Below are 24,303 nucleotides of genomic sequence, written 5' to 3'. Positions count from 1 at the left end.
GTTTCTCTGCCCTCGTGTAGAATTTTATGTAAATTGGGCCAAAGGTATGGTTGATCACCCTTTTCCTTAAAAAATAACTGAAAGGGAAAATTTTATCATTTCAGTGGCAACCCATTCTAGTGTCTCCCAATTCAAGAGTATCTTCTTAACGTTGGTAACAGATTATTCTTGCTTTCATTTATGGACCATTTCCTCACTTCTTCCCGAGGGTAACAAGAATGAGCCGATACACAGAAAACTATCTGCAGTCATGGAGTCATTTTCTTCTTATGCCTTTAAACTCGTTTGTAGGCATCTAACAAAGGGAACTTACCTTCCGTCATTGCCCCACATTCCTCTTCTTTCACTGAGGGAGCTGAGGCTTTCTCAAGAGATTCTTCTGGCATCCTAAACAAATCGCATTTGCGGTTAACATTATGATATCAGAAGCCTGAGTCATGAAAATGGCACTGAGAGATGGAAAACATATGTCGGTGTCGAGCCAGCCATTCCCAGAACAGGATGTCAGTTTTATGTGCCGTCTGCTCCATTTGGCTAAGATGGCAAGAAACCGTTTTTACTGAAAGTGTCTACACTGCGTGTGTGCATGTCCCTGTGTGTGCGAGTTTTCTTTTTGGTTGAAATCGGTGGTATGCTCTATTTTCAGGTTTGGAAATGTGACATCAGGAGAGACTGAAATAGAACGTAGCTTTTCTCATTGATCCACCCCAGCATCTTGATTCTCTTTCATGAGAGAGAGTGTGTATCTGATGCAAAAAGTATGGTACCTAAAATATGACACTTACTCACCATCTTTGTAGATGAGTTATTTCACTGGTAATGAAAAGAAGCTCGAAACTGGGTTTTGACCTTAGGCTGCCTGTGTGTCACTGCAGCCTCTTGCTGTGGTGAGATGCTTTACTGAGCTTTCATGCACACGTTTAGGACCATGGAACTGCCATCAACAGATTAAGGAATAAATGGGATGGTCTAAGAAGACTGAGGAGGAAGAATCCTATTGGAGAAAAAAACAGGAAGATGAGGGGGATGGAACCAGGACAGAAAAAAACAAAACAAAACCGGCCCATCTGGGGAGACAAGTGAGGGGGTGCCTTGCAGGAGCAGTGTGAGTGGTGGTTCGAGCGTGCCCTGTCTGGCCAGACTGCCTAAGTCACACCTGACTCCCCGTGTCCTGGCTGTGTGACCCTGGGAATGTCCCAGAACCCCGCTTTGCCTCAGATTTCTCATCTGTGCAGTGAGGCCTGTCATGATGCCTGCTAGATGGGTCAGTACGTTTGGTGAGAACAGAAGCGGGAATGAAACAAGAGTTCAGTGAGAATTAGCCGGAATTATTATCACCAGAAGTGCTTAGATTTGCACTGTCCAGTAGGAGCCACGTGTGGCCATCGAGGGCTTGGTATGTGGCTAGTCTGAGCCAGGATGTGCTGTTCAGTGTGAAATACACATGGAATTTCAGAGACAGTACAAAGCAAAATGCATAAAGCATTAACATATTTCACGTTCTGCCTAGATTGAAGTGACTTTTTTGGATATATTGGACTAAATACATTGTTACAGTGAATTACAGTGTTTCTTTTTACTATTTTAATGTGACTACAAGGACATTTTAAATGACATATATGGCTACATTATATTTCTGTTGGATGGCACTGGCCTAGTTGCTTCCCTAAGCGTGGCAGGGCCAGGCGAGAACACCAAATCCTAGCTCTTCCTGGGGGTAGAGGGTGGCAGCCGGGCCTGGCCTCACAAGGGTAGCAGGTGATGCATAAAGTCAAAGATATCCTGGCAGAACTGAAAGAAGTCTGTCATCACACATCCTTCAACTGGTCCCTCACCATCAGGGTGCCCTGTACTATGAACTGATACTTCTTAGTGAATCCTGTCAGTGTTGTATGAGCAATGCAGCTATGACATGTACGTAGTTGTTAAAGTTCACATGTTTTCAGGGCAAACATTTAAATATATTCCATAGCTTTTTCAACTGTTTTGTTCTTTCTTTTTTAACATTGTGAGCATCAAAACAGGGCAGTGGCCTGGCCTCTGTCCACCTCTGAGAGGCCATCCCAAATGCCAAGCTCGATGTACATAAACAGATTGAGTTCTGGATCTCTAAGGGATACATACATTTTCCTACCCCTCACCACCCCTTTCTTCTTTAAATTGAACTATAGTTGATTTACAATATTGCGTTAGTTTCAAGTATCCAGCGAAGTGATTCAGTTATATATATATATAGTGGTATGCATCTGTTAATCCTAAATTCCTAAATTATCCCCCACCTTTCCCCTTTGGTAACCATAAGTTTATTTTCTATGTCTGTGAGTCTGTTTCTGTTTTGTAAATAAGTTCATTTGTGTCACTTTTTTTTTTAGATTCCACATACATGTGATATCATATAGCATTTGTTTTTCTCTGACTTACTTCACTTAGTATGATAATCTCTAGTTCTATCCATGTTACTTCCAGTGGCAATATTTCATTCTTTTTAATGGCTGAGTAGTATTCCATAGTGTATATATAAAAATATATTTATATAATTAATATATTACTATATATGATTTATATAATTATATCTTAATATATATTATTATATTAATTATATTAAATATAATTAATATATTAATTGTATATATAATTAATATATATATACCCCACATCTTCTTCATCCATTCATCTGTTGATGGACACTTAAGTTGCTTCCATGTCTAAGCTATCATAAATGCATACATATGTTCTTAATTAATCTTTAAGTGCCATATTTTATGTGGTCTAAAAATATATTTGCTTTCAAAAGCGACTAAAAAAACCCCACAAAATGGAGAAGGCCATGCTCCCAAAATGAAAGAAGCTTTTGCAAAGTTGAGTCTGGTTACCCTGAGGTCATCTTGTCCTTGCAGGGAGGGGGTGGGTGACCCCACCCACAGAGACGGGGTACCCCTGGGAGAGTCCCGAGGGGCGAGGAGCTGGACTGGCCTCTCCAGCCCAGACAGCGTGCTTTTGGGGAGATTTGGTTCTGGCTTTGGCTTGGCTTGATTTGACTTCATTCTCCCTTTTCTTGCAGTAAAGTATGAGGAGCTATACTGCTTCTCATTCAACCCCAAGCTGGACAAAGAAGAAAGGGAGCAGGGCTGGATGCTGATCGATCTCGGTGAAGAGTACAAGCGAATGGGCCTCCCTAATAACTACTGGCAGCTCAGCGATGTGAACAGAGATTACAGAGTGAGTGGGGGCATTTGGTGAAATCCAGATGCTTAATCCAAACGAAACCGTGATTTCCCGTAGCTCAGTGTGTCTTCCGTTTGATCTTGAGTTGTGATCGCTCTTGGTAGGTACATCTGTGGATCTCCAAGTCTCCCCTGGTTGTTGCTGGCTCTGTCTCCTCCCTGCACCTAGAACCAGAAAGTGAGAACAAGGCAGCCTCAGAGACCGATCCCTCCAGTGGTCGAGGGATGGAAGCCCAGACAGGCCCCGCGGCAGGCAGTTGTGGGAGAGCCGGCCAGCAGCTCCGCTCTCCCATCAGGTCTTTTTCTCTGATTCTGTGAGTGATGACTGGGGAAGTCACAGAGGCTCTGGTGGCAGTTTGGCACCAGCTCCTTTCTGTGCACCCTGAACTCTTGATTGGTACACAAGGTCACCCAGAGGCTCCCCTAGAAAAATGCAGAGAAATACGTCTCCACTTACAGAAGGCTGCCTGGAGGTTCAGGGCCACAGAGGACCCTGTGCATTCCATATTCTCCCTGGTGTGGGCTTGCTGGTCAGTGTTGGTTTCCCCAGTAGTTTTTAAAGTGTTTTCAATGATATGAGTAATGTAAGAACGAGGCAGAGGGTTTGCAAAAGAGGGAAAGAAAGAAAAGCATCCACCATCCCATTGCCCTAACATTCCTCTATAACCATATTCTATGAGGTTTTACATTTTTCTTTCAGTTTTTTTCTTATCTGCATAGTTCAGTAACTTTTTTCTTTTGTAAGTAATCCGTTTCATTGTTTACACTTGGAAAATACAGAGGAAAAGGAATCGTTCAAATATATACAACAAAAATGGAATCATTCTCCATAGGCCTTGTGTCTTGCTTTTCATCACACAAGCATATTGTGAGTTTTCCTGTCAGTAAATATATTTTATATCACTTTAAAACATTATATAATGTGACATAGTATGGCTACATCCTTTTCTATCTAATCTCCAGGTTTTAGACGTTTAGGTTATTATTATTTGTCACTATTTTAAATAACATAGTGAAAACATTCTGGTAACTGTACCTTTGCCCACATTAAAATTCTTTCTTTAAAAGACATATTCCCAAAGGTGGAATTTCTTTGTCAAAGGGTTTACACAAATTTTTTGCATACTGTCAGAACTGCAGAAAGATTGTACCAGTTTACGTAAGTTCTCAGCAGTTGTATAGGAGAATGCTTGAGTCTTGTACCCTCGCCAGTAAAGAGCGTTTGTCTTAAAAATCTTGTGATGACTTGATAGAGGGATAAGTGATTTCTCAATTTAGTCTGCATGCCATCATCTCTTGAAGTGTAGTCTCAATATGCTGACCATTTATATCTTGTCTGCTGATAACTGACCATTTCTGGTCACATAATGTGAATCCTGATTATCTCCTTCACCTTCACATAGGTGTTTTCTATATTGTGACACAGTATTCATATCAAGCAATTAAATGACTGTGTAACACCACATCAAATGAATGTACTGTAACGTACTTAAGTATTTCCCTATTATTAGACATTTAGATTACTCATAATTTTTGCCATGTGAACAATTCTGGGAGCAATATCTCTGTGGGTTTAGTTTTCCTCATATTTTAAATTGTTTTCTAAGAATAAATTCCCAGAATCTATCACAAGGCATAAAAGGCTTAAATCTCTCTCTCTCTCTCTCTTTTTTTTAGGTTTCAAGCAGGTAGGCCATTGACGTTTTTGTTTTGACCAGTATTTGGTTGTTAGTTACCACTCCCTTGTATGGCAAGCAGAATATGTGACCTGTCAGATTAGAACTTTGGGGAATTTTTGAAGATTTCTGTCTTCATAAAACACCCGATATTTGATTAATTTTTATCAACGTTTTGAGTCTGGGAAAAATGTATTTTCTGTTATTTGGGTATAAAATTCTATCTCCATCTAAATGAAGTTTCTTAAGCTATTTTGGTCTCTTTGCTCACCTGATTTCTGACAGGTATGTGAAAATTTCCGTTACAGCTGTTGATTAGATGTTTTCTCCTTACATCTCTAAAGTGTTTCTGTTATGTTTTTTGAAGTTACGTTGCCCAGCACGTAATGGTTTAGGGCATCTGCTGGGTGCGCTGTTTTTTTTTTTTTTTTTTTTTTTTTTATTAACTTCAAATATCCCTTTTTCCTGTAAACACTTTTAGCTTTGAACTCTGTGTTGGATTCTGTTTTATGTGATTATGTTTTGACTGTTTTCTCCTTTTTGTCAGCGTTTGCCTGGTGGTGCTCTGCTTAGCCCGTTATTTTCAGTGCTCCTATATGAATATTTTGTCCTTTTAAAAAATACCTAACAGTAATTATCTTTGGGTTGTGAGGGTGGAATTTTTTTTTCAAGTAGCTATGGCTAGATTTTGATTTTCACTCAGTCTGAAAATCTTTTTGCCATAACTGATCTCCGTGACTTTGCTCTAGATGCTCTGCTTTGTGCATTTTACTAGTTATGCTTTTCCCCGTTTTGTATCTATAGCTAGATTTTTTTTCTTGTATTTGCTCGTGATCATTTTGGAAACACACACCCTGTTGCTTTTCTTCCATTGATTATCCTTCATTTAAAAAGTGCTGTTTACTTATTCTGGTGCTCTTACAGCGTACACAGAACTTTGAAGAATAATGACATGAACAGCAGGGACGCACATACTATGTGAGAACAAACACAGCCAACGCTCTTAAACCTCCCTGAGGTTTCCTCCAAATCACCTCCTGCTCTGGTGCAATTTGGTGTTTTCATCCCCTTCTATTCATAACATTTCTACATTTGTAAATAACAACATACAGTATTATTTCGTTTGTTTTTTATACCTTCTGTATGTGGTGGTGTGCTGAATGTCGTTTACTGAAACTTGACTTTTCACTCAACTTACATTTGTGAGATTCATTTCATTTAACAAACACGTATACATGCCAGGCAGTGTCCCAGAAACTTGACAGATGTTAGCAGTCCTGTGTGGCAGGTGCCGTTACTCTCCCTGCTGTGCAGGTGGGGCGACTCAGGCACAGACAGATTAGGTAATTTGTCCAAGACCCGGAGAAGTTAAGTAACTGTTGAAGCCTGCAGCTCCATTCAGTCATTCTTCACTGTTGGCTTATGTTCCATTTTACCAATATATCATAGTTTAAAAATTCACTTGTTCTTTCTCTTTTGTTTTACCATCACAAGTTAAGCTATTAACTGGCTTATATATAACTCATAGCATATTGTGAGTTTCTGCCTAGCAGTGGAATCTCTGAGTTAGAGGGTATGTAGATTTCAGCCTCATTCGATATTGCCAGATTCTTTCCCGAAGTGTTTGCATGAACTTACAGAAGACCTAAGATACGAGTTCTTATTACCCTTCCAGACTCACCAGCAGTTGGTATTGATAGTGTCTGACGTCCACCTACTAATTGACCCAGCAGTCTTACTTCTGGGAATTTCTTCTAAAGAGTTAACAGCATAAACACACAATGGTGTACACAGTTATCTCTTGAAGCATTGTTTATAATAGCATGTCTTAGAAGAAACCCAAATTTCTTTAATAGAGGGCTAAATAATATTTGGTCTACTCATATAGTTAGTGCATAGCCATTAAAAAATGTGGAAGGTTTTCTTGGACTGGTAAGTAAAGATTGCTAAATTATATTGTTCGAGTCAGAAAAGCAAGGCACACTGCCATGAGTATAGTGTGATAACTTTCATTTTTAAAAGAGTGAGAAAAATAAGATGTTCACGTGTATGTATAATGGCCCTGAAGTGCTGGCCTAGAGAGCACATGGGGATGGGATGAACAGAACACAAGGGTGAGGATGTGCACCTCTTTGAATTGTTTCATTTTTATAACCAATTGAATTTATTAACTAATCAAAAAGTTAAATTGTAGAGAATGCCGATCCAATTGGTGTGAAATAGATCTCAGTGTGGTTTGTTTCCATTGCCCGGCCTTCATCCCTAGCAAGTTTGAGCTTATGTTTGTTGGTGATTCAGCTTGACTCCTCTTTTCCTAGTTTTGATCCTTCTTTTCTATAACGTTGGTCTTTTTTCTTATTGATTTGCAGAAGCTCTTTACATATGCTAGGTAAAAATCTATTATCATTTATAGCTGTTGCAAATATCTCCTCTTAGGAGATACTTTTGTACTGTGCCTAGGGTATCTTTTAATCCTCAGAAGTTTTGAGTTGTCAGTGTCTCCTATTTTGTTTCATGTTTTTAGCATATTGTTAAAAAAAAAAAAAACCAACCTGGCCTGTTTGCTAACCTTTGTCCCAATTTACATTTTTACTAACTATGGTTTTAATAGCTTTATAATAAATCTTGATATTCTGCAAGTCAGGTCCTCACAAATCCTTCTTCTGAGCATCTTGAATTTATAGATTATTTGGGATAGAATGGCTGCTTTCATGATACTGAATTTTCTTCGTAGTTAAACACTTAAGTCTAACACTTATAATCTTACACTGTGAGTAGGCACTTTGATCCCTTTTGTCTCAGTCGTTTTACAGTATCTAACGTAGTCATTTGTTCCCTCACTAAAGCTAACCTTTGCTGTGAATTTTTAGCCTTGAAATGAAAGGAAGGAAAATCCAAGTTTAGTAAAGAAAACTGGACATCCTTTAGACATGTTTTACAACCATGACACACCCTTGGGTAAGGAAGAAAATGAGGCTGAGCCACATCTTGTGGAGGAATATTTTCTTGGAAACACAGATCCTTCTTATTTTTGGTGAGATTTCCTTCTAGACGTAGCACCACAAACATGACTCACATTTAGTCAGCCAAGTCCTGTGTTATACAGACTGCAAAACATGAGTTACTCGGCCTTTTTTTCCCCCCAAATTACCAAACTAACCATCAGCAAACTGTGTTGAAACAGAAAAGGTGAAAACCTAGGGGATTTTCTGATTTTACAAATATTATTGAAACAGGGAGAAAGGTGATGAACCTTATTTATTACCAGTTTAGAAATATTTTTGACTAATAGTCCACTGAGAAGGTTGTATCCTCATCCTTTACTTTTGCTTTTGACCTCATGGTTGAGAAAACATCTACTTTTCCCCTCCCTAAAAGTTCTTTCTTCTCAGAAATTCTGTGAGGTAAGTGGGGCTGGTGGTGTCATCTGATGGAGAGGAAGCTATTGCCCGTGGTGGAAATGACGCCGTACGTAGAGTTAGAAACTTGGGTACCAGAGCCAGTGCTGCCATTCTCTCTCCATGTGGTCTTGGGCAGGCCACACTATTACCACCACCATCGCTGTCAGCATGGCTGTTATCCTCATTTCTCAGACACTTGCTTATGGTACTCTGAGTCTCTAAGCTAAGGTTTCTGTTTGCACCTAACTCTTAAAATTGTCCTTCTTTAAGTAAAATAATTAGCATTCATTAATAGGTTAAAATTTTAATCTGTTTCTCTTGGAATAAAATTTAAAGTATAACCCAAACCAGTAATTAAAAAAAAATCTTGTCTATTTCAATTCTCTACTTATGTATTATTTGACTTTATTTGTATATTAGTCATTTCATGCAGCTCATACTCCATTTCTTCTCCCCCATTACATCATAAACTCCTTGAAATAAATTTTAGGTCCTGAATATTTAAGAAGAAAATTGTGTATGTAGATCTATCTCAGTTCCTGATAACTAACTCTCAGCCCCAAAGTGCTCAGTGGAGCGATCGGCCCTCAGTGAATCCAGAGGTCGGATTACGATGCCTTGGTTGGCACCTCAGGCGGATACTGTCCTGCAGTGTAAAAGCATTTTCTAGAAGGTTACAACAAAGATCAGTTTTCCTGGGAATGTGAAGTCCTTGGGGCCAATAACTTTCATTATTCATTACTGCCCTAGCTCCTGACCTAATGCCTTGCACATATTAAGTATTCAGTAAAAATGTGCTGATAGACACCAGTATTCTGTTATAAACATCACACTTGCTAAGAGACTAGAACTTAATGATTCCAACCACAAAAGGGAGGGGGTGTGGAAATTAGTAGTATGGGATTAACAGGTACACACGACTGTGTTATTACGATGATGATGTAACACAACGGAGGTGCTAATTTATCACTACAGTGGCAGTCGCATTACAGTGTACACATGTATCAAACTCACATGTGGTACGGCTTCCATTATGCAGTGTTATACGTCAGGTGCAGCCGGACGCCTGTCTTCCGGGCGCAGGTTGTCGAGCTCTTGGTCCTCGCACATGCCAACTCCAAGGGCCTGCCTTTTCCTACTCTGTGGAGGGGAGAGCCTGGTACCCTTAGAGGCAGGAGGAAGGACCCTGGGTGAATAGACCACATTTAGGTCCTTGAGTGGGTTGGGACTGAGAGTATCAAAGAGAGTGGGCTCGGGGGGCTACCTTCTCCCTGGCCCCATGCTGGGTACGGTGCACGTGGGGCCGTGGCCTGAGCCACGCTGGGCACCTTCTGGCCTTGGGAGGCTGTCAGTGGACATGGCGGGAGCCCCAGAGCTTCCTCTTTGCTATTCTGAAAGGCCATGGCCCTGTGTAAGAAGCATGTTGGGAAATCTCACCCATTACTTTATTATTCTTACTTAATTTAATCATAAACAACCTTTCCTTAGGGCTGTTATACGGAAGAAAGTAGGTAATCCCCAACTTACTGAAAACCCACCAATTTCCTTTTTAAAACGGTTATTTTAAGAAAACACTGTAAGTCAGAGCAGTGACTGCATGTCTGGCGCGCTCAGACTCGCTGGTGTGGTCTGTGTGGTGATGCTCTAGCTCACTGACTCCGGGAGCACCAGACGCCAGGTTGGCAGGGCGAGCGAGTGCAGCGTCTGTGGCAGTAGTTCCAGTAGGAGCTCAGGTCCCAGGAAGGCTGGGCCATCTGTTCTCGGTCTGGGATTTCCCTCCAGAGTCGCAGTGCCAGAGACCAGGTTGATGTCTTTGGTAATCTTTCCTAAAATGTCTTTGGGGAAACGCTGAAATGACACTTTGGGCCTTGGAGCATCACTTTTGTGGCCCTTCTGTCTCCTGCTCGGTGTTATTCACCGGCTGGTAACAAAGACAAGGGAGGTGGGCCCGGGAGGGCACCATCCCAGAACAGTCAATGTGAGCTTGGTGCCGGATTTTCCTTCTCTTCAGTCTCATCATTCAGAGTGGTCAGGCTGGGCGGGGACAGACCGAGGACATTCAGGGAAAGCACCTCTCCTGCTGCTGCACCTGCTGGAGGAAGGTCTTCTCCTGAAATGCCCAAGAAGGTGCTTGACCTTGAGGAACTGCCATCTAAACGGTTCTCGTGTTGCAAAAAGACTGGCTGACATCAAGGCAAAAGACATGCCAGGCAACAAATCAATGACTGTCACTGTTGCCACCACTCCTGTCAGACCCGCTGGTGTATAAAGAGATTTGTCCTGGGTGTTCCCTGATTTGATCCTGGTCTCTGCCCCGTGGGATATCATTTCTCTTCCGGATCAGTTTTAGAGAGTAGAAGGTGCTCAGGAGTTTGAGTTCCTGAAGGTCATGGAGTTGGCAGATCAGAGCCAGGTTCTAAACTACTGATTTCTGACTCAATTGCAAGATCACTCCAAGGCATCAGAGCTTCAACTGTGTGCATCACTGGTGGGGATGCGCGGAGAGAATAAATCACTTCTTACTAGTTACAAAGTGACACAGAAGGAAAAAAAGCTGTTACAATGGGTGGTAAAGTGCAGAAGGTTAGGAAGCCCAGGGAAGTCCTTGAAGAGCCAGGAGCTTTGGGAAGGTGGAGGGGAAGGGCGTCTGGGGAGGGCATTGGCTTGACTGCCTGCTTGGACAGGAGCGCACGGAGGGTGTGCCAGGGGCAGGAAGGTGCCCTGGGGAGGTCACCACTGGTGCTGGCATTTTAGGAAACTGTCTCCCAGTGTCAGGCTACCTTTCAGTCAAAGCAGGCAGCTGAAGTTTTCTCAGCTGCCAGGATGCGCAGTTGCAGTTTGTCCCTTTTTGATGAAGGAAATGCTCATTTGTCACAGTCTTGCCTCCCACAAAGATCCCTTAGAGAGAAGGGCTGGTGCCGGAGGGCAGGACGCTAACGAGTATCCTGCTTTGCTTCACTGTGATTTCATAGAATCCGCAGCGCTTCATTTCTTTGAAGTGGCTTTTGGTTTCCTCAAAATAGCCTCCTCTGCAACTTGGTTAAGAAAACTTAAATATGCTACCCCTCAGCCAATATGAGATGGAATTTCTGGCGGCAGTTTGCCGAGCGCTACTAGATTGCCTAAAAAATGCCTTTGCGTTTTCCGTGGCAGGTTTGTGATTCCTACCCTGCCGACCTGTACGTTCCCAGGTCGGCCACGGCACACATCATCGTGGGGAGTTCCAAGTTCAGGAGCAGACGGCGGTTTCCTGCGCTTTCTTACTACTACAGAGAGAACCACGTAAGTCCCCGGGCCTGCTTTGGTTTCACGCTTTGTTTTTCTTCTTTTATCGTCAACAGGCATTTTCCAGGGGCCTTCTGCTGTGTGTATGGGGGTTGGTTTCTTTTTAAAGCATGTGGATATTGCTGTATATGTGTGGTAGACATGACGCACTTGTGTGTAAACCCTTCTCACCCGGGGAAGTCGCCTTTCCGTGTTTATTTGACAATAAAGTAGAGGGACAGAGTCAGAACCACCTAGGCTTGATCGTCTCCCTGAGCCTGGTCCTCTTGTAACCGGTCCCTTCGGGGGGCTCTATGTTTATCTGCAGTGTTGGAGAGCCTTTGGAGTGCTTTGGAATGTTTAGAAAAGCCCCCCAAAGCCATGACATATTCTTATTTTTTGAATGGCACTTTCTTTTTTTCTTTCAGCATATAAGGAATCTTTATGGAGAACGGGTTTTATTTTTAAAATATTATTTGTTCAAAGCTGGAATTAGGTTTGTCTGCAACTATAAGAGATCTAAGTAACAAAGGATCAGACAGGCTAGAACTTTATTTTCTTTCCCATAAAAGTCCCCAGGTGGGTAGCTCTGGCCTGGTATCCTGGCTCCAGCCCACTCAGCCCCCAGGGACCCGAGCTCCTTGCACCCTTCTGCCCTGCCCGCCCTGGGGGCGGCCCTCATCACATGGTCTGAGGGACACCTGGAGTACCAGCCGTGACCTCCACTCCACAGCAGGTGAAGGGGGGTAAATGGTACGTTCACTGCTTTGGGAGGAAGGTTCCAGAAACTGCCCTGTGACACTTCTGCTCACATCCGTTTGGTCAGAACTGCACAGGGGAGGTGAGAGAACACAGTTTTTTGTTTGTTTGTTTTTAATTCTTATTTTTTATTGAAGTGTAGTTCACTTACAATGTTAGTGAGAAAGCACAGTCCCCTGGGTAACTGTGTAAACAACTAAAAATTGTGTTTCCATTTCTGAGGAGGGCAAGAAAATAAATTTGGGGAGACAAGAATGGTCTTTGCTACCCGCTTCAGAAGTCTTTTGACTTTAACCAGGTGAAAAAGTTTGGTTTTCAGGTTAGATAACATAGCGTCCTTTGGCTTTAATCCCAAACTGTAAGCAGTTGCCACAGATGCATATGGGTGGTGCTCCCACGTGCGTGCACCCACACCTCTGGGCAGGGCGTGGGGCAGGATCCATGTCCGTGTCTCAAAGGAGCCTTCTAGAAATACTCTGAGCCATGCCTCCTTGACCAGAGTAAGGACATTATCTGCTTTGCAGGGAAATACTCATTCATCAGTGTAGGTTCTGATAAAATGGTCTTATTTTTAGTTACACTCACTGCTCTGAGATGGGGTCTAAAGAAGGCAAGTATTTGATTAACATCCTGTGTTACTTCACCCCAGATACATTTCAGCCTGCACAGAGCTGGCGCAGTGGTGAGAGGCAAAGGAAGATGCGAATGTCCTTTTTTAAAAAATGATGGAAGGAAAGGGAGGAACGAGGAGTTTCATGATGTTGTGCTTGAAATTAGGATGCCGGTAACATTTTATATTTTTTGTAGTGTCCACGGATAAAGAAGTAAAGAGGGTGGAGAAGGTCTTTTATTGTTATTTCAGAGGTCGGGGTGGGCTGGGTACTTAGCCTACTTCTTTTCTTTCTGTTCTGATTTTCTTGAGAAAAAGGACTTTTTTGGTCAGTGGGGATGCAATAAAGGGCCAATACGTACTGTGTCCGGGTAGGCTAGAATTTTTAGCTGTCAGACCGCAGAGGCCAGCTTCTTGGCCTGCGGACGGCGGCCCCTCCTCGCTCTGTTCCAGCTCTCAAGTGCTATTCTTTCCTTGATCTCCAAGCCGGGAAATGAACTCACACTGATGGCAGTTACAGTTCAAAATAATTGATTTCCTGTATTCCAAATTTTAAAGCAGACAACGCTTCAAGTTTTAGCTCTTCTTACAAAGTGCAACATAGAGATGTGTTTCCAGGCATTGCTGAAGGGGCCGGTGGCTGCAGGGAAACACTCAGAGCACAGACACGCACGCCCACTCTCCTACCCCCGTGACCCAAAATCCGTGCTGCAGGTAGAATGCGTTCAGATTGGTGGTTTTCTCACAATGTTCAGATTTGAACATCCAGGTTAATTATGTAAATGTTTCCGAGGTGACTAGGGACTTTTATAAAGGGAGGTGTCAGTGAAGGTGGATTTCTGTGGTTCATTGAAGACACGGAAATATCATTGCTGTATTTCCCGCGGTCATTGCTCAGCAAAACCCATACGTGAACCTTGCAGTCTTCCATAGAGTAAATAGATACAAAGTACCTACATTGGCTGACTTTTCTTTCTTCCCTTTTATGATTTTAGGCATTTTAGACTTGAGTATGTTTTCCTGCTTCAGGAGAATTTATGCTGGTGAATAAGAAGATCACATTTCCTAGTTAAATACTGTTCCTCACGTATCGCCTCATTACCCAGGGGCACTTAAGATTTTGCTGGTGAGATGAGTTGGTTAATGCTGGGTGCTGGGGGTTGGTGATTCAGACGAAGAAGCTTGAAATGCACATCTTTCACGACTGGAAGTCTTGCTGAGGGTCCTTTGGTGTAAATCCTTTGCAGATAGCACGTCATCCCCTTGGGATCTGCTTCTGTCATACGTGGTGTCCTGATCACTTTCCGACTCACCCGTTGGTGGGATCGGGATTCCTGCCCGAGGGTTCCTGGGATGGCTGAACGCACGACACCTGACACTGGACAACGGAAGTTGAGAGCAGTTTATTAGTTCCATGTGCTCACTGCTCAGGCGAGCAGGACAGCGCATGCCAGGCAGGGCCTCCGAAAGGCGGCATTAGGAATAGAGTGAACCAGCAGGGATGGCAGGAGGCGGGCTTTTGTAGCATCAGGAGGGTGCGGTGACCCCTGGTTCCCGGAGGGGAGATGTGATTGGCTCTGGCAGGACTGGAAACCCTCTCCTCAGGGCTGAGCCGGAGCTGCACCCGGGCCTCTGGGAGAAGGATTGCTTTGCTGGGGCTTTGTCTGTAGGAGCAGAGCGTGGAGGGGAATTTGATGTTAGGCCTTCGAGGCTCGCTCTGTTTCGCCAGATGTCAGAGGCAGCACGTGATAGTAATTTCAGGGCTTAAACCGCGCGCGCGGGTTGTATAGAGCCACCCAGACTCCTCTGGGACATCAAACCATGACCCGCTTTATGGATTGCAGTTAGAGGCATGCACATGCCACTTGTGTTTGGAAGCCTGTGTACATTTGTTATGTATGAACCCTTAGACTTGCTGTATCCTTTGTTCTTCTCTTATTAAGTATTTAAATTATTTTTAAGAAAGCAGTTTTGCTTTAAAGTGTTAATAGCTTGGCCTCCCAAATTCATAGTGCAAGTCGCTGGGAAACCGAACTCTGGAAGATTTCCAAAGAGGCAATTTTCTTTAAGGAAAAACACAGACCTCCTTGCCCTGTAGACGCTGCATCGTGGTGAAACCCCCCACTGAGGATGAAAACTAGTTTTGGTATTTTTGATGTTTCTAAATGAGTTCATAAAAAAATGATAGAAAGCACTGAAGAAGTAACCGTTATAATTTTTATACATTTTAGGAGAAGAGTTATTTACTTTATATTTCTACTTTGCCAGGGAGATGAAACAGTCCTGGTGAAAAGGCAGGTGGGACAGTTAAATGTTACAGTTCCTAATTCGGATCCTTCCTAAACATCCTTACACATTCCTAATTTCTCACACACAGAAGCCTTTCGCACCACTTGACCACATAGTGGTTTCTGGACTTGATTTAGAAAGAAACCAACCTCGATTTGGTGAAGGTGTGGGGTGGAAGTGCACTGAGGGTGGCTCTGTTGTGGGACTGTTTTGAGGATCTCCAGCGGGTGCAGCTGCCTGACGCCACTGTTGCCCCGCCTGTCCCCGCAGGCCTCCATCTGCCGGAGCAGCCAGCCCCTGTCCGGCTTCAGTGCCCGCTGCCTGGAGGACGAGCAGATGCTCCAGGCCATCAGGAAGGCCAACCCAGGAAGCGACTTCATTTACGTCGTGGACACTCGGCCTAAAGTAAGTGTCACCACTCTGATGCCTGTCTTTGCGGCTCTGAACCGTGAGTGGGGCATGAGGGCACTCACTGACCGCCCCTCACCCGCTCGGGTCGCCCCCTCTGCACAGGGGCTGGTTCACGGCTGCCTCCTGGGGTCCTGAGCTCCTGAAGGGCCCAGTGACAGCAGGTACCTTGGATATTTCCTGGGCACCGAGCACTGTGCAGGGAACATGGTACACATGACAGACAAGTGTGGGTTAATGTTGGAAACTGCTCTCCTAAATATACCAAGTTGTTTTGGTTTGTTTATAAAGGAACTTTTTCTTTTCTTTTTCTTTTATTGAAATACAGTTTTTTGTTGTTGTTCTATAAAAACTTCATTTTTTTTTATTTTTTTTAACTTTTTTTATTGATTTATAATCATTTTACAATGTTGTGTCAAATTCCAGTGTAGAGCACAATTTTTCAGTTATACATGAACATACATATATTCATTGTCACATTTTTTTCTCTGTGAGCTACCATAAGATCTTGTATATATTTCCCTGTGGTATACAGTATAATCTTGTTTATCTATTCTACATTTTGAAATCCCAGTCTATCTCCTCCCACCCCCTGCCCCCTTGGCAACCACAAGTTTATATTCTATGTCTGTGAGTCTACTTCTGTTTTGTATTTATGCTTTGTTTGTTTGTTTATTTGTTTTAGATTCCACATATGAGCAATCTCATATGGTATTTTTCTTTCTCTTTCTGGCTTACTTCACTTAGAATGACATTCTCCAGGAGCATCCATGTTGCTGCAAATGGCGTTATGTTGTCGGTTTTTATGGCTGAGTAGTATTCCATTGTATAAATAAACCAAATCTTCTTTATCTAGTCATCTGTTGATGGACATTTAGGCTGTTTCCATGTCTTGGCTATTGTAAATAATGCTGCTATGAACAGTGGGGTGCAGGTGTCATCCTGAAGTAGGGTTCCTTCTGGATATATGCCCAGGAGCAGGATTCCTGGGTCATATGGTAAGTCTATTCCTAGTCTTTTGATGAATCTCCATACTGTTTTCCACAGTGGCTGCACCAAACTGCATTCCCACCAGCAGTGAGGGAGGGTTCCCTTTTCTCCATATTGAAATATAGTTGATTTATAATGTTGTGTTAGTTTCAGATGTACAGCAATGTGATTCAGTTACACATATATATGTACATATGTACGTATTCTTTTTTGGATTCTTTTCCATTATAGGTTATTATAAGATATTCAGGATAGTTCCCTGTGGCATACAGTAGGTCCTTGGTGGTTACCTATTTTATGTATAGTAGTGTGTATATATTAATCCCAAACTCCTAATAGATCCGTCCCCCACCCCTTTCCCCTTTGGTAACTGGAAGTTTGCCTTCTATGTCTGTGAGTCTTTTTCTGTTTTGTAAATAAGTTCATTTGTGTCATTTTTTTTAGATTCCACATATAGGTGATATCATTTGATATTTTTCTTTGTCTTTCTGACTTCATTTAGTATGATGATCTCTAGATCCATCCATGTTGCTGAAAATGCTACTATTTCATTCTTTTTATAGCTGAGTAAGTAATATTTCATCATATATATATACATATGTATACCACAGCTTCTTTATCCAGTTGTCTGTTGGTGGACATGTAGGTTGCTTCCATGTCTTGGCTGTTGTATATAGTGCTGCTATGAACACTGGGGTGCACGTATCTTTTTGAAATATAGTTTTCTCTGGATATATGCCTAGGAGTGGCATTGCTGGGTCACATGGTAGCTGTTTTTAGTTTTCTAAGCAACCTCCATGCTGTTCTCCACAGTGGCTGCCCCAATTTACATTCCCACCAGCAGTGTAGGAGGGTTCCTTTTTCTCCAAACCCTCTCCAGCATTTATTATTTGTCGACTTTTTGATGACGGCCATTCTGACCAGTGTGAGGTGCCTACCTCATTGTAGTTTTGATTTGCATTTCTCAAATTAGCAGTGTTGAGCATCTTTTCATGTGCCTGTTTGCTATCTTTATGTCTTCTTTGGAGAAATGTCTATTTAGATCTTCTGCACGTTTTTTGATTGGGCTTTTTTTTTGTTTTTTGTTTTTTAAATATTAAGCTGTATGATCTGTTTGTATATGTTGGAAGTTAATCCTTTGTCATTCGCATCATTTGCAAATATCTTCTCCCATTTTGTAGGTTTTATTCTCATTTTGTTTATGATTTCCTATGCTGTGCAAAAGCTTTTAAGTTTAACTGAGTCCCATTTATATGAAACACCCAGAACAGACCACTCCAGAGAGACAGAAGGCAGGCTGGTGGTTGCTTAGGGCCAGGAGATGGGAGGAAGTGGGAGGTGACAGCTGATGGGTAGAGGGTTTCTTTTTGGGTGATTAAAATGTTCTGAAAATAGACTGGTGATGGTTGCACAGCTCTGTGAATGCACCAGACACCCTTGAGTTGTACACTTTAAATGGATGAATTGTATGGCATGTGAATTCTGTGTCAATGAGGCTACTAAAAAAAAGAGAGAGAGAGTAAGGACATAAGACACATTAGAACAGGAAGGAGAAAATATGCCCCATGGCCCAAGTCACTTCAGAGTACACACTGTGGTGGGCGTGGGTGATGACAGTCATGGCCTCTGATCGCGGGTGACATGAGAAACAGTGAAAGCTGGAAACGTCCGCTGGGGAGCTCCTCAGACTCTGGCAACCGCGTGGCTTCTCTGAGCCTCATTTCATCAGCTGTTGTGATTCATGGTCTTGATCACTTAATTTGATGTCTTCCTGGTGTCCGATCAGTGCCCTTCCTCCCACCACTGACCTCAGGACAGTCCCTCCGGCCTGAGGGATGGGCGCCGCGGGGTAGATGTGGGCGGAGCAGGGCAGAGGGCGTTACTGTGAGATGCCAGGGCCGCATCTCCATCCTGGAGGTCAAGGACAGAGCATCGTCCATGCATCTGGATCACATTCAACTAGACCTTATGTCAAGGTTGCCCATCCTTTTAGATAAATTCTCAAAATCCAACAACGGTGAAGAGCTCAGACTGGGAAAAAATAGCTTCTCTGCTTGAAGATTTTCACTTGAAAGGTGCCTGAGTAACTCTTGCTGCTCTCTTTCGATGTATGCTTTTCTCTCTGGGCCATCGTCCTGCTCATCTTGGCTGTCTCCCTCCTGTTCTTTGTTCCTTTTTGTGTCAGGCGAGTGGAGCTGCTCTGAATCTCCTAACTGTCAGAGCCGACGGAGGGAAGGCCTGCTTCTTAGTTGCGTGTCCTCAAGACAAGAAAAGGAAAGGCAGGGGCTTTCCTCAGTTGGGATGCCCTTTTCCCATCCTGTTCTTCCAGATTTAAAGGCGAGCAGATTCGCCTACGCACTTAAGGGCCAGTGATCCAGGTGTGCGCTGCGTTCTGCAAACCTGGGAAGCATGGTGGCTGTTGAGCCAGGCCTGGTCGGGATTTAAGATAAATTCATCCAGGGGGTTTGACTTGCAGGGCGTGCTTCGTGCTCAGTGTGTTTGCGCCCCGTGGTAAGAAATCTGATGCTGCTCCATTAAAGAAAATCGGGGTCTCATACGAGGCGTGCCCTCTTCCTGTCTACCCAGGCACATACGCCTCCACAGGGGTTTTAAACTGTTTGCTCAGAGCTTCCACTCTTTGAAAGATCATGTCTGTTGACTTTTGTCCCCTGGTAGCCGGGAGACGGGGTCTGTGGGAGCTGTGGGCGGTGGGCACGGCCCGTGGGGCCCTGGCCAGATTTGCACACAGGTTTAATGAAAAAGGGAAAAGTTAGAATCATTCCTGTCCTCGGAGCAAGGCTCACCCCAGATGCTGCCTGTTCAGATGAAAGCTTCTGAATTGCTTGTTGAGGTTAAAATTTCAGGAGGCAAAGGCAGTGAGGTCCTCAGCATGTACCGAATATCTGTTAAAAAAAAACCAAAAAACCACACCCTTCAGGTGACAAGGTGTTGCCTGTGGTCATTTGTTGATTGAGCTTGCCCTTCCGTGTTTGATCATGAGCTTAAGGTGGCAGGAACAGCTTTTTATTCACATTCGTATTCCGTCCAGTGCCTGGCACATGGTAGGTGTTTGTTAAGTGACTATTGAGAATGACTGGATTCTTCTTGTTTCGTTTATGAGCTCTTTTGCACCTAAAGATGCTGACGTTATCCAACAGCAGAGTGGCCTTGGGTCACTTTTTTCCAGTCCCACTTTAAAGTTGTCTTGTCGTGTTTCTTAAACCTAAACTGAGACTAGAATGCCATTATCTCCATTGTTTTATCTAGTCGAGAACTTTTTTTAAAAAATTAAACTTTCTATTTTGAGATAACTGTAGACTCACCTGCAGTTGTAGGAAACAGTACAGAGAGATGCCTTGTACATGTTGCCCAGTTTCCCCTGGAGGGTAGTATCTTGCAAAAACTCTGGTACAGTATTGCAGCCAGGATATTGGTGTTGATACAATCCACCAATCTCGTTCAGATGTCCCCAGTTTCACTTGGAGTCGTGTGTGTGTGTGTGTTTAGCTCTGTAACATTTGTATCATATGTGTGTGTTTGTGTATTCAGTACCACAGTCAAGATACAGAAGAGCTAGGGCACCACAAGTAACTGCTGATCTGTCCTCCACCTCTTTCCGTTTGTCCTTTCAAGAACATTATATAATTGGAAACATGTAGTATGTGACCTTTTGAGGTTGCTTTTTTAATCACCGTTTGAGGACTGTTAGGAGCTGAAATGAATAGCTTTTTCTTTGGTTGTGAAATGGAGTTCTCAGCTAAAGAAAAGGGACAGGGCACCAAATTAGACTTAGTGTTTTGTTTATATAAGAGACACTCTGTCTGAATGAATACACATTTAGGTCCCAGATAGCTTCTGAATTTTTATCAATGAGAAAATTGTATTTTCTGCTTTGAGGGTTCAGCTCTTGCCCCATTATCAGAAGAGGTCCTGTGAAATATGTGGAAAGCTTGAGAAAAGTACACTTTGGTTGGTAGATTAAATACTGCCACCTTCTGTTCATTGTGAGAAGTATCACTGACTTTCAGGAGGCCATCTTGTGTTGCTCCTTTGCTTTTGAAGAAGACGACTGTCAGTAAATTCTCCCAGGTCATAGGTAATCAACTATTAAAAAATGTGAACATAGAGTCCCAGTTGTAGATTATTAAAATAATAATAGTATTTTGGCTTTTATTTATTGCACTGTTTAATAAGCGTATCTCTCTGGTGTGCGGTGAATAGGCTTAACTTAGTCAAGATACGAAATGAACATGAGGTTCGTGTAGCATAAAGATGCTTGCAAGTATCCTGTTAACTGTTTTGTTTATTTATTATTATTTTATTTTATTAAGTGTTTTATTTATGAAGCTTGTTGTAAAGGATGAGCCAACAGCTTTGAAAAGTAGTTACACAGACCAGTGGTATTTTTATAATAGTACGTTTCCAAAGAACAATGTCTACTGGTAATTTTAGGAAAGTTTTCCCCTTAAAATATTTTAAAAATTTAAAGCATGCACGTAAGTTGTTTTAAAAATAACTTCCTTTTTATGTATTTTTTGTCCTTGAAGAAGGCCAAACCCTTTATTCTCATAGCCTGCCTGGGAGAAAGGGGACCATCTTGTTGTCAACTGGAAACCGTGTTGCGAGGGGTGGGCCCCAGCTGATGTCACCTGAGCCAGGTCACCGAGCAGGAGCAGAGTGGGAGGCGCCTGCCAGCTGAGCCCCGATGGCGGTGGCCTGCCTCTGCTGTTTTATTTTCACTTCTAATACATTTTATTTCTATCATTTACATTTTAAACCTAATCTATTCGTTTTGTAACAAAGAACACATCTCAAGTAGCATCGCCAGGTCCCCAGCCACGCGCCACCCCCGTCTGCCTGCGTGACCGCTGCCGAGTTGGTACTGTCTTCCATTCACTTACCCCACTTACTCCAACATGCGTGAACAGAAGTGCATGTCTGTAAGCTGGTGTTTTACAGCAAATGGGGGCATCGTATGAATATTATCTGGAGCTTCCTGTTCTCACTTAACATGCGGTGGGCTCGGTCCACATCTGTCCTCCCGCCCCTCCCCTAGCCCCAATATCTGTCCATCTCTGTCTCTAACTCTGTCTCTCTCCTTCTTGGTCCTATTCGTATTAGTCCAGGGTATGAATATTCCATAATTTATCCGTCATTGCCCTCTTGAGATATTCATAGGTTTTCAAGTGGTTTTTTTTTTTAACTGTTGACTATTATTTTTTAAAAAAAAAAAGGGTTGCAGTAAACATTCTTGGACCTCTTTCTTTATGGGCTGGTATTTTAGTAGTTTTAGATTCTTACAAGTAGGAGATATACTGTGTCAAAGAATATGTATGTTTTTTAGTTAACTTGGCTTTTTAAATTTAGCTTTTTGAAAAGTATTCATATTTTCCCTGTATTGCATTGTGGTCCTAGAAACATATTTTTTTCTGGTGGCGAGTCCTCTGGGTGGGTGAGCCCTCCTGCCCTTTGTGGGCAGAGGAGGAGGATGGTCAGTGAATACCAATGTCTGGGATGTGATGACTCGCTTAGCCAAACAGCAAGAATGGGCATCCATTCTAGAAACTGGTGCATTTCCCAGCTGAGATGGGACTCATGTCCCCCTCATGATTTTAGTTACACAGGAATCAGGCAGAAGTTTGCATTTAATGAATTTCTTCAGAGTCCATTATCATTTAATCAGTTTGCAGTGGGACCTGCCAGTTCCTGTGTGCGAGGTGATGATAATGCATGTGAGATTTAAATAGGGCGGCCGGAGGAAACAGTGCTCGATACTTGGCATCTCTTGGTTTTATTCTGTGACTCCTGCTCGAGGTTTAGGTGGCTCTCTGAGGGGTTCTTGTAGGCAGATTAGAATGATGTACCCATTCCTGTGCATGGGTGTGTTTATTGGCATTCTAACGCTACAAGATGCAATAATATAACTTACAGGGCTTTATGTTGCCAACTGTGTCTGCTGATCCTCTTCTGCCAACCTAAGGCTGTGATGTGTGGAGTTAAATCTGGGCACCGGGGCCCTGTACAGACTGAATCTGGCATCTCTGACCAGGCGTTCAGGAGGGTTTATCTGTAGAACGCTTCCCAGCTCAGAAAACGCTCCCCACACCAACAACTCAGTGCACCACGTTCCCAGGATTTAAAGCACGTTTCTGCGCATCACGTTCAGTGTTCTCATGGACACCCATGAAATGTTTTGATTGTTTCATGTCCTGAATATCACTGGTGACTCTTCTGTTTTGCTGACCCTGCAGCTTAATGCGATGGCAAATCGTGCTGCAGGGAAAGGCTATGAGAATGAAGACAATTATTCCAATATCAAGTTTCAGTTTATCGGGATAGAGAACATCCATGTCATGAGGAACAGTCTGCAGAAAATGCTGGAAGGTAAACCATTTCCTTATGCACAGCATTAAAAACATGTCGTTAAAATTTTGTTGCTTGAAGTATAGTTGATTTGCAATGTTGGGTTGGTTTCTGGCGTACAGCAGAGTGATTCAGTTATACATATATGTATATACATAAAATCTTTTTCATGTTCTTTTTCATTGTAAGTTATTACAAGGTATTGAATAGTTCTCCGTGCGCCATAGAAGGACCTTGTTTATTTCAATTAAATATTTAAATGCCAAAATGGGATAAAGTCATCTCCTGACGTTGAAGTTCTGCTTTACTCTGGTGCTGTTGGAGAGGGTGGGCTCAGTCAGGAAGGATATAGTGCAGCACAGAACCTTGAAACATTTATCAGCCTTTCTCTCATTTTCTGTGTCATTGTGCAGTGGTTTTGTCACGCGGTGGTCCACTGGCGGGCTCTCTCCAGCAGTACTTAATACTCCAGATAAAAGGGATTTTTTTCTTTCTCCCTCAAAATATTAGTTTGACCCACATTCAAGACCATTTGGAGATAAAGCCACCCTACATTGAAAGCAGTCGCCAACTGTTCTTGTCTGGAGATGAGGTTCATGAACTGAATCCCAGTGGCTTTGTGGCCATTAGAAGGATGTTGGGGGCCCAGGTCCTCCTTTCTATTGGCAGCAACTGCTGCAGTGCACCACCGCACCCCATCTCCCCCCCACCCAGCAGTGAGCACCACGGGACACCTACACACAGGCTTCCATACTCACGGGGAGAGGAAATCACAAAGATGCGTTCTGTAATAGACAGGAATTGTTCATGTGGTCAAACCAGCCATCAGCTAATGAGCAGAAATTGTGTGTTTCAAGCAAAACCAGCTTCATCTATGGCTTATGCTCTTGTGACTGTCCCGGCCCAAGCAGGAGCCTGTTGCCAGGTCCACCACTTCTGGGTCTAGTGGGAACCAAGGCAGGAGAGGAGGATGCACAAGGCAGGGCTTCGTGCCTTGGGAGCAGGAGAGGCTGTAACTGCTGCGCTGGTGCTGCTGGGGGAGGCCCTGGCGTGCAAGGCGGGGGCTGTCCTGTCCCAGCAGGACGTGTGGTCGGGGATGAAGAGGGACAGAGGAAGCGCTAACTTACTCTCTTCTCGGATACACATTTGCTCTCAGTAGCTCCTGCGGTTCTCTGCTCAGTCAGCACAGGATGGCTGAGAAGCTGGCAGTGAGGCTGGAGGAAATTGTCACAGACAAGTCTGCTTTCTGTTCTCTTTCCTGGACTCCTGGGTCTTCTCAGTCCTTACGAAACTCTGAACACATCAGGTTCCTTCCTGGG

General features: G+C 43.2%; 1 protein-coding gene across 2 annotated transcripts in view; it reads left to right on the top strand.

Annotated features, from left to right (window-relative positions):
* The window catches only part of MTMR7 (myotubularin related protein 7), an 85,946-nt gene that overhangs the window by 36,096 nt on the left and 25,547 nt on the right, over positions 1-24,303 (top strand). For both annotated transcript variants that reach the window (XM_010995708.3, XM_010995709.3), the window contains 4 exons: positions 3,062-3,219; positions 11,455-11,583; positions 15,494-15,628; positions 22,873-23,005. In XM_010995708.3, the coding sequence (XP_010994010.1) occupies positions 3,062-3,219; positions 11,455-11,583; positions 15,494-15,628; positions 22,873-23,005 (555 nt within the window). The remainder of the gene's footprint in view (positions 1-3,061; positions 3,220-11,454; positions 11,584-15,493; positions 15,629-22,872; positions 23,006-24,303) is intronic.

The sequence above is a fragment of the Camelus dromedarius genome, chromosome 22, assembly GCF_036321535.1.
Source record: "Camelus dromedarius isolate mCamDro1 chromosome 22, mCamDro1.pat, whole genome shotgun sequence".
Classification (NCBI taxonomy): Eukaryota; Metazoa; Chordata; class Mammalia; order Artiodactyla; family Camelidae; genus Camelus; species Camelus dromedarius.
Note: the sequence above shows the minus strand (reverse complement) of the source record. Positions and strands in the feature narration are given on the sequence as shown.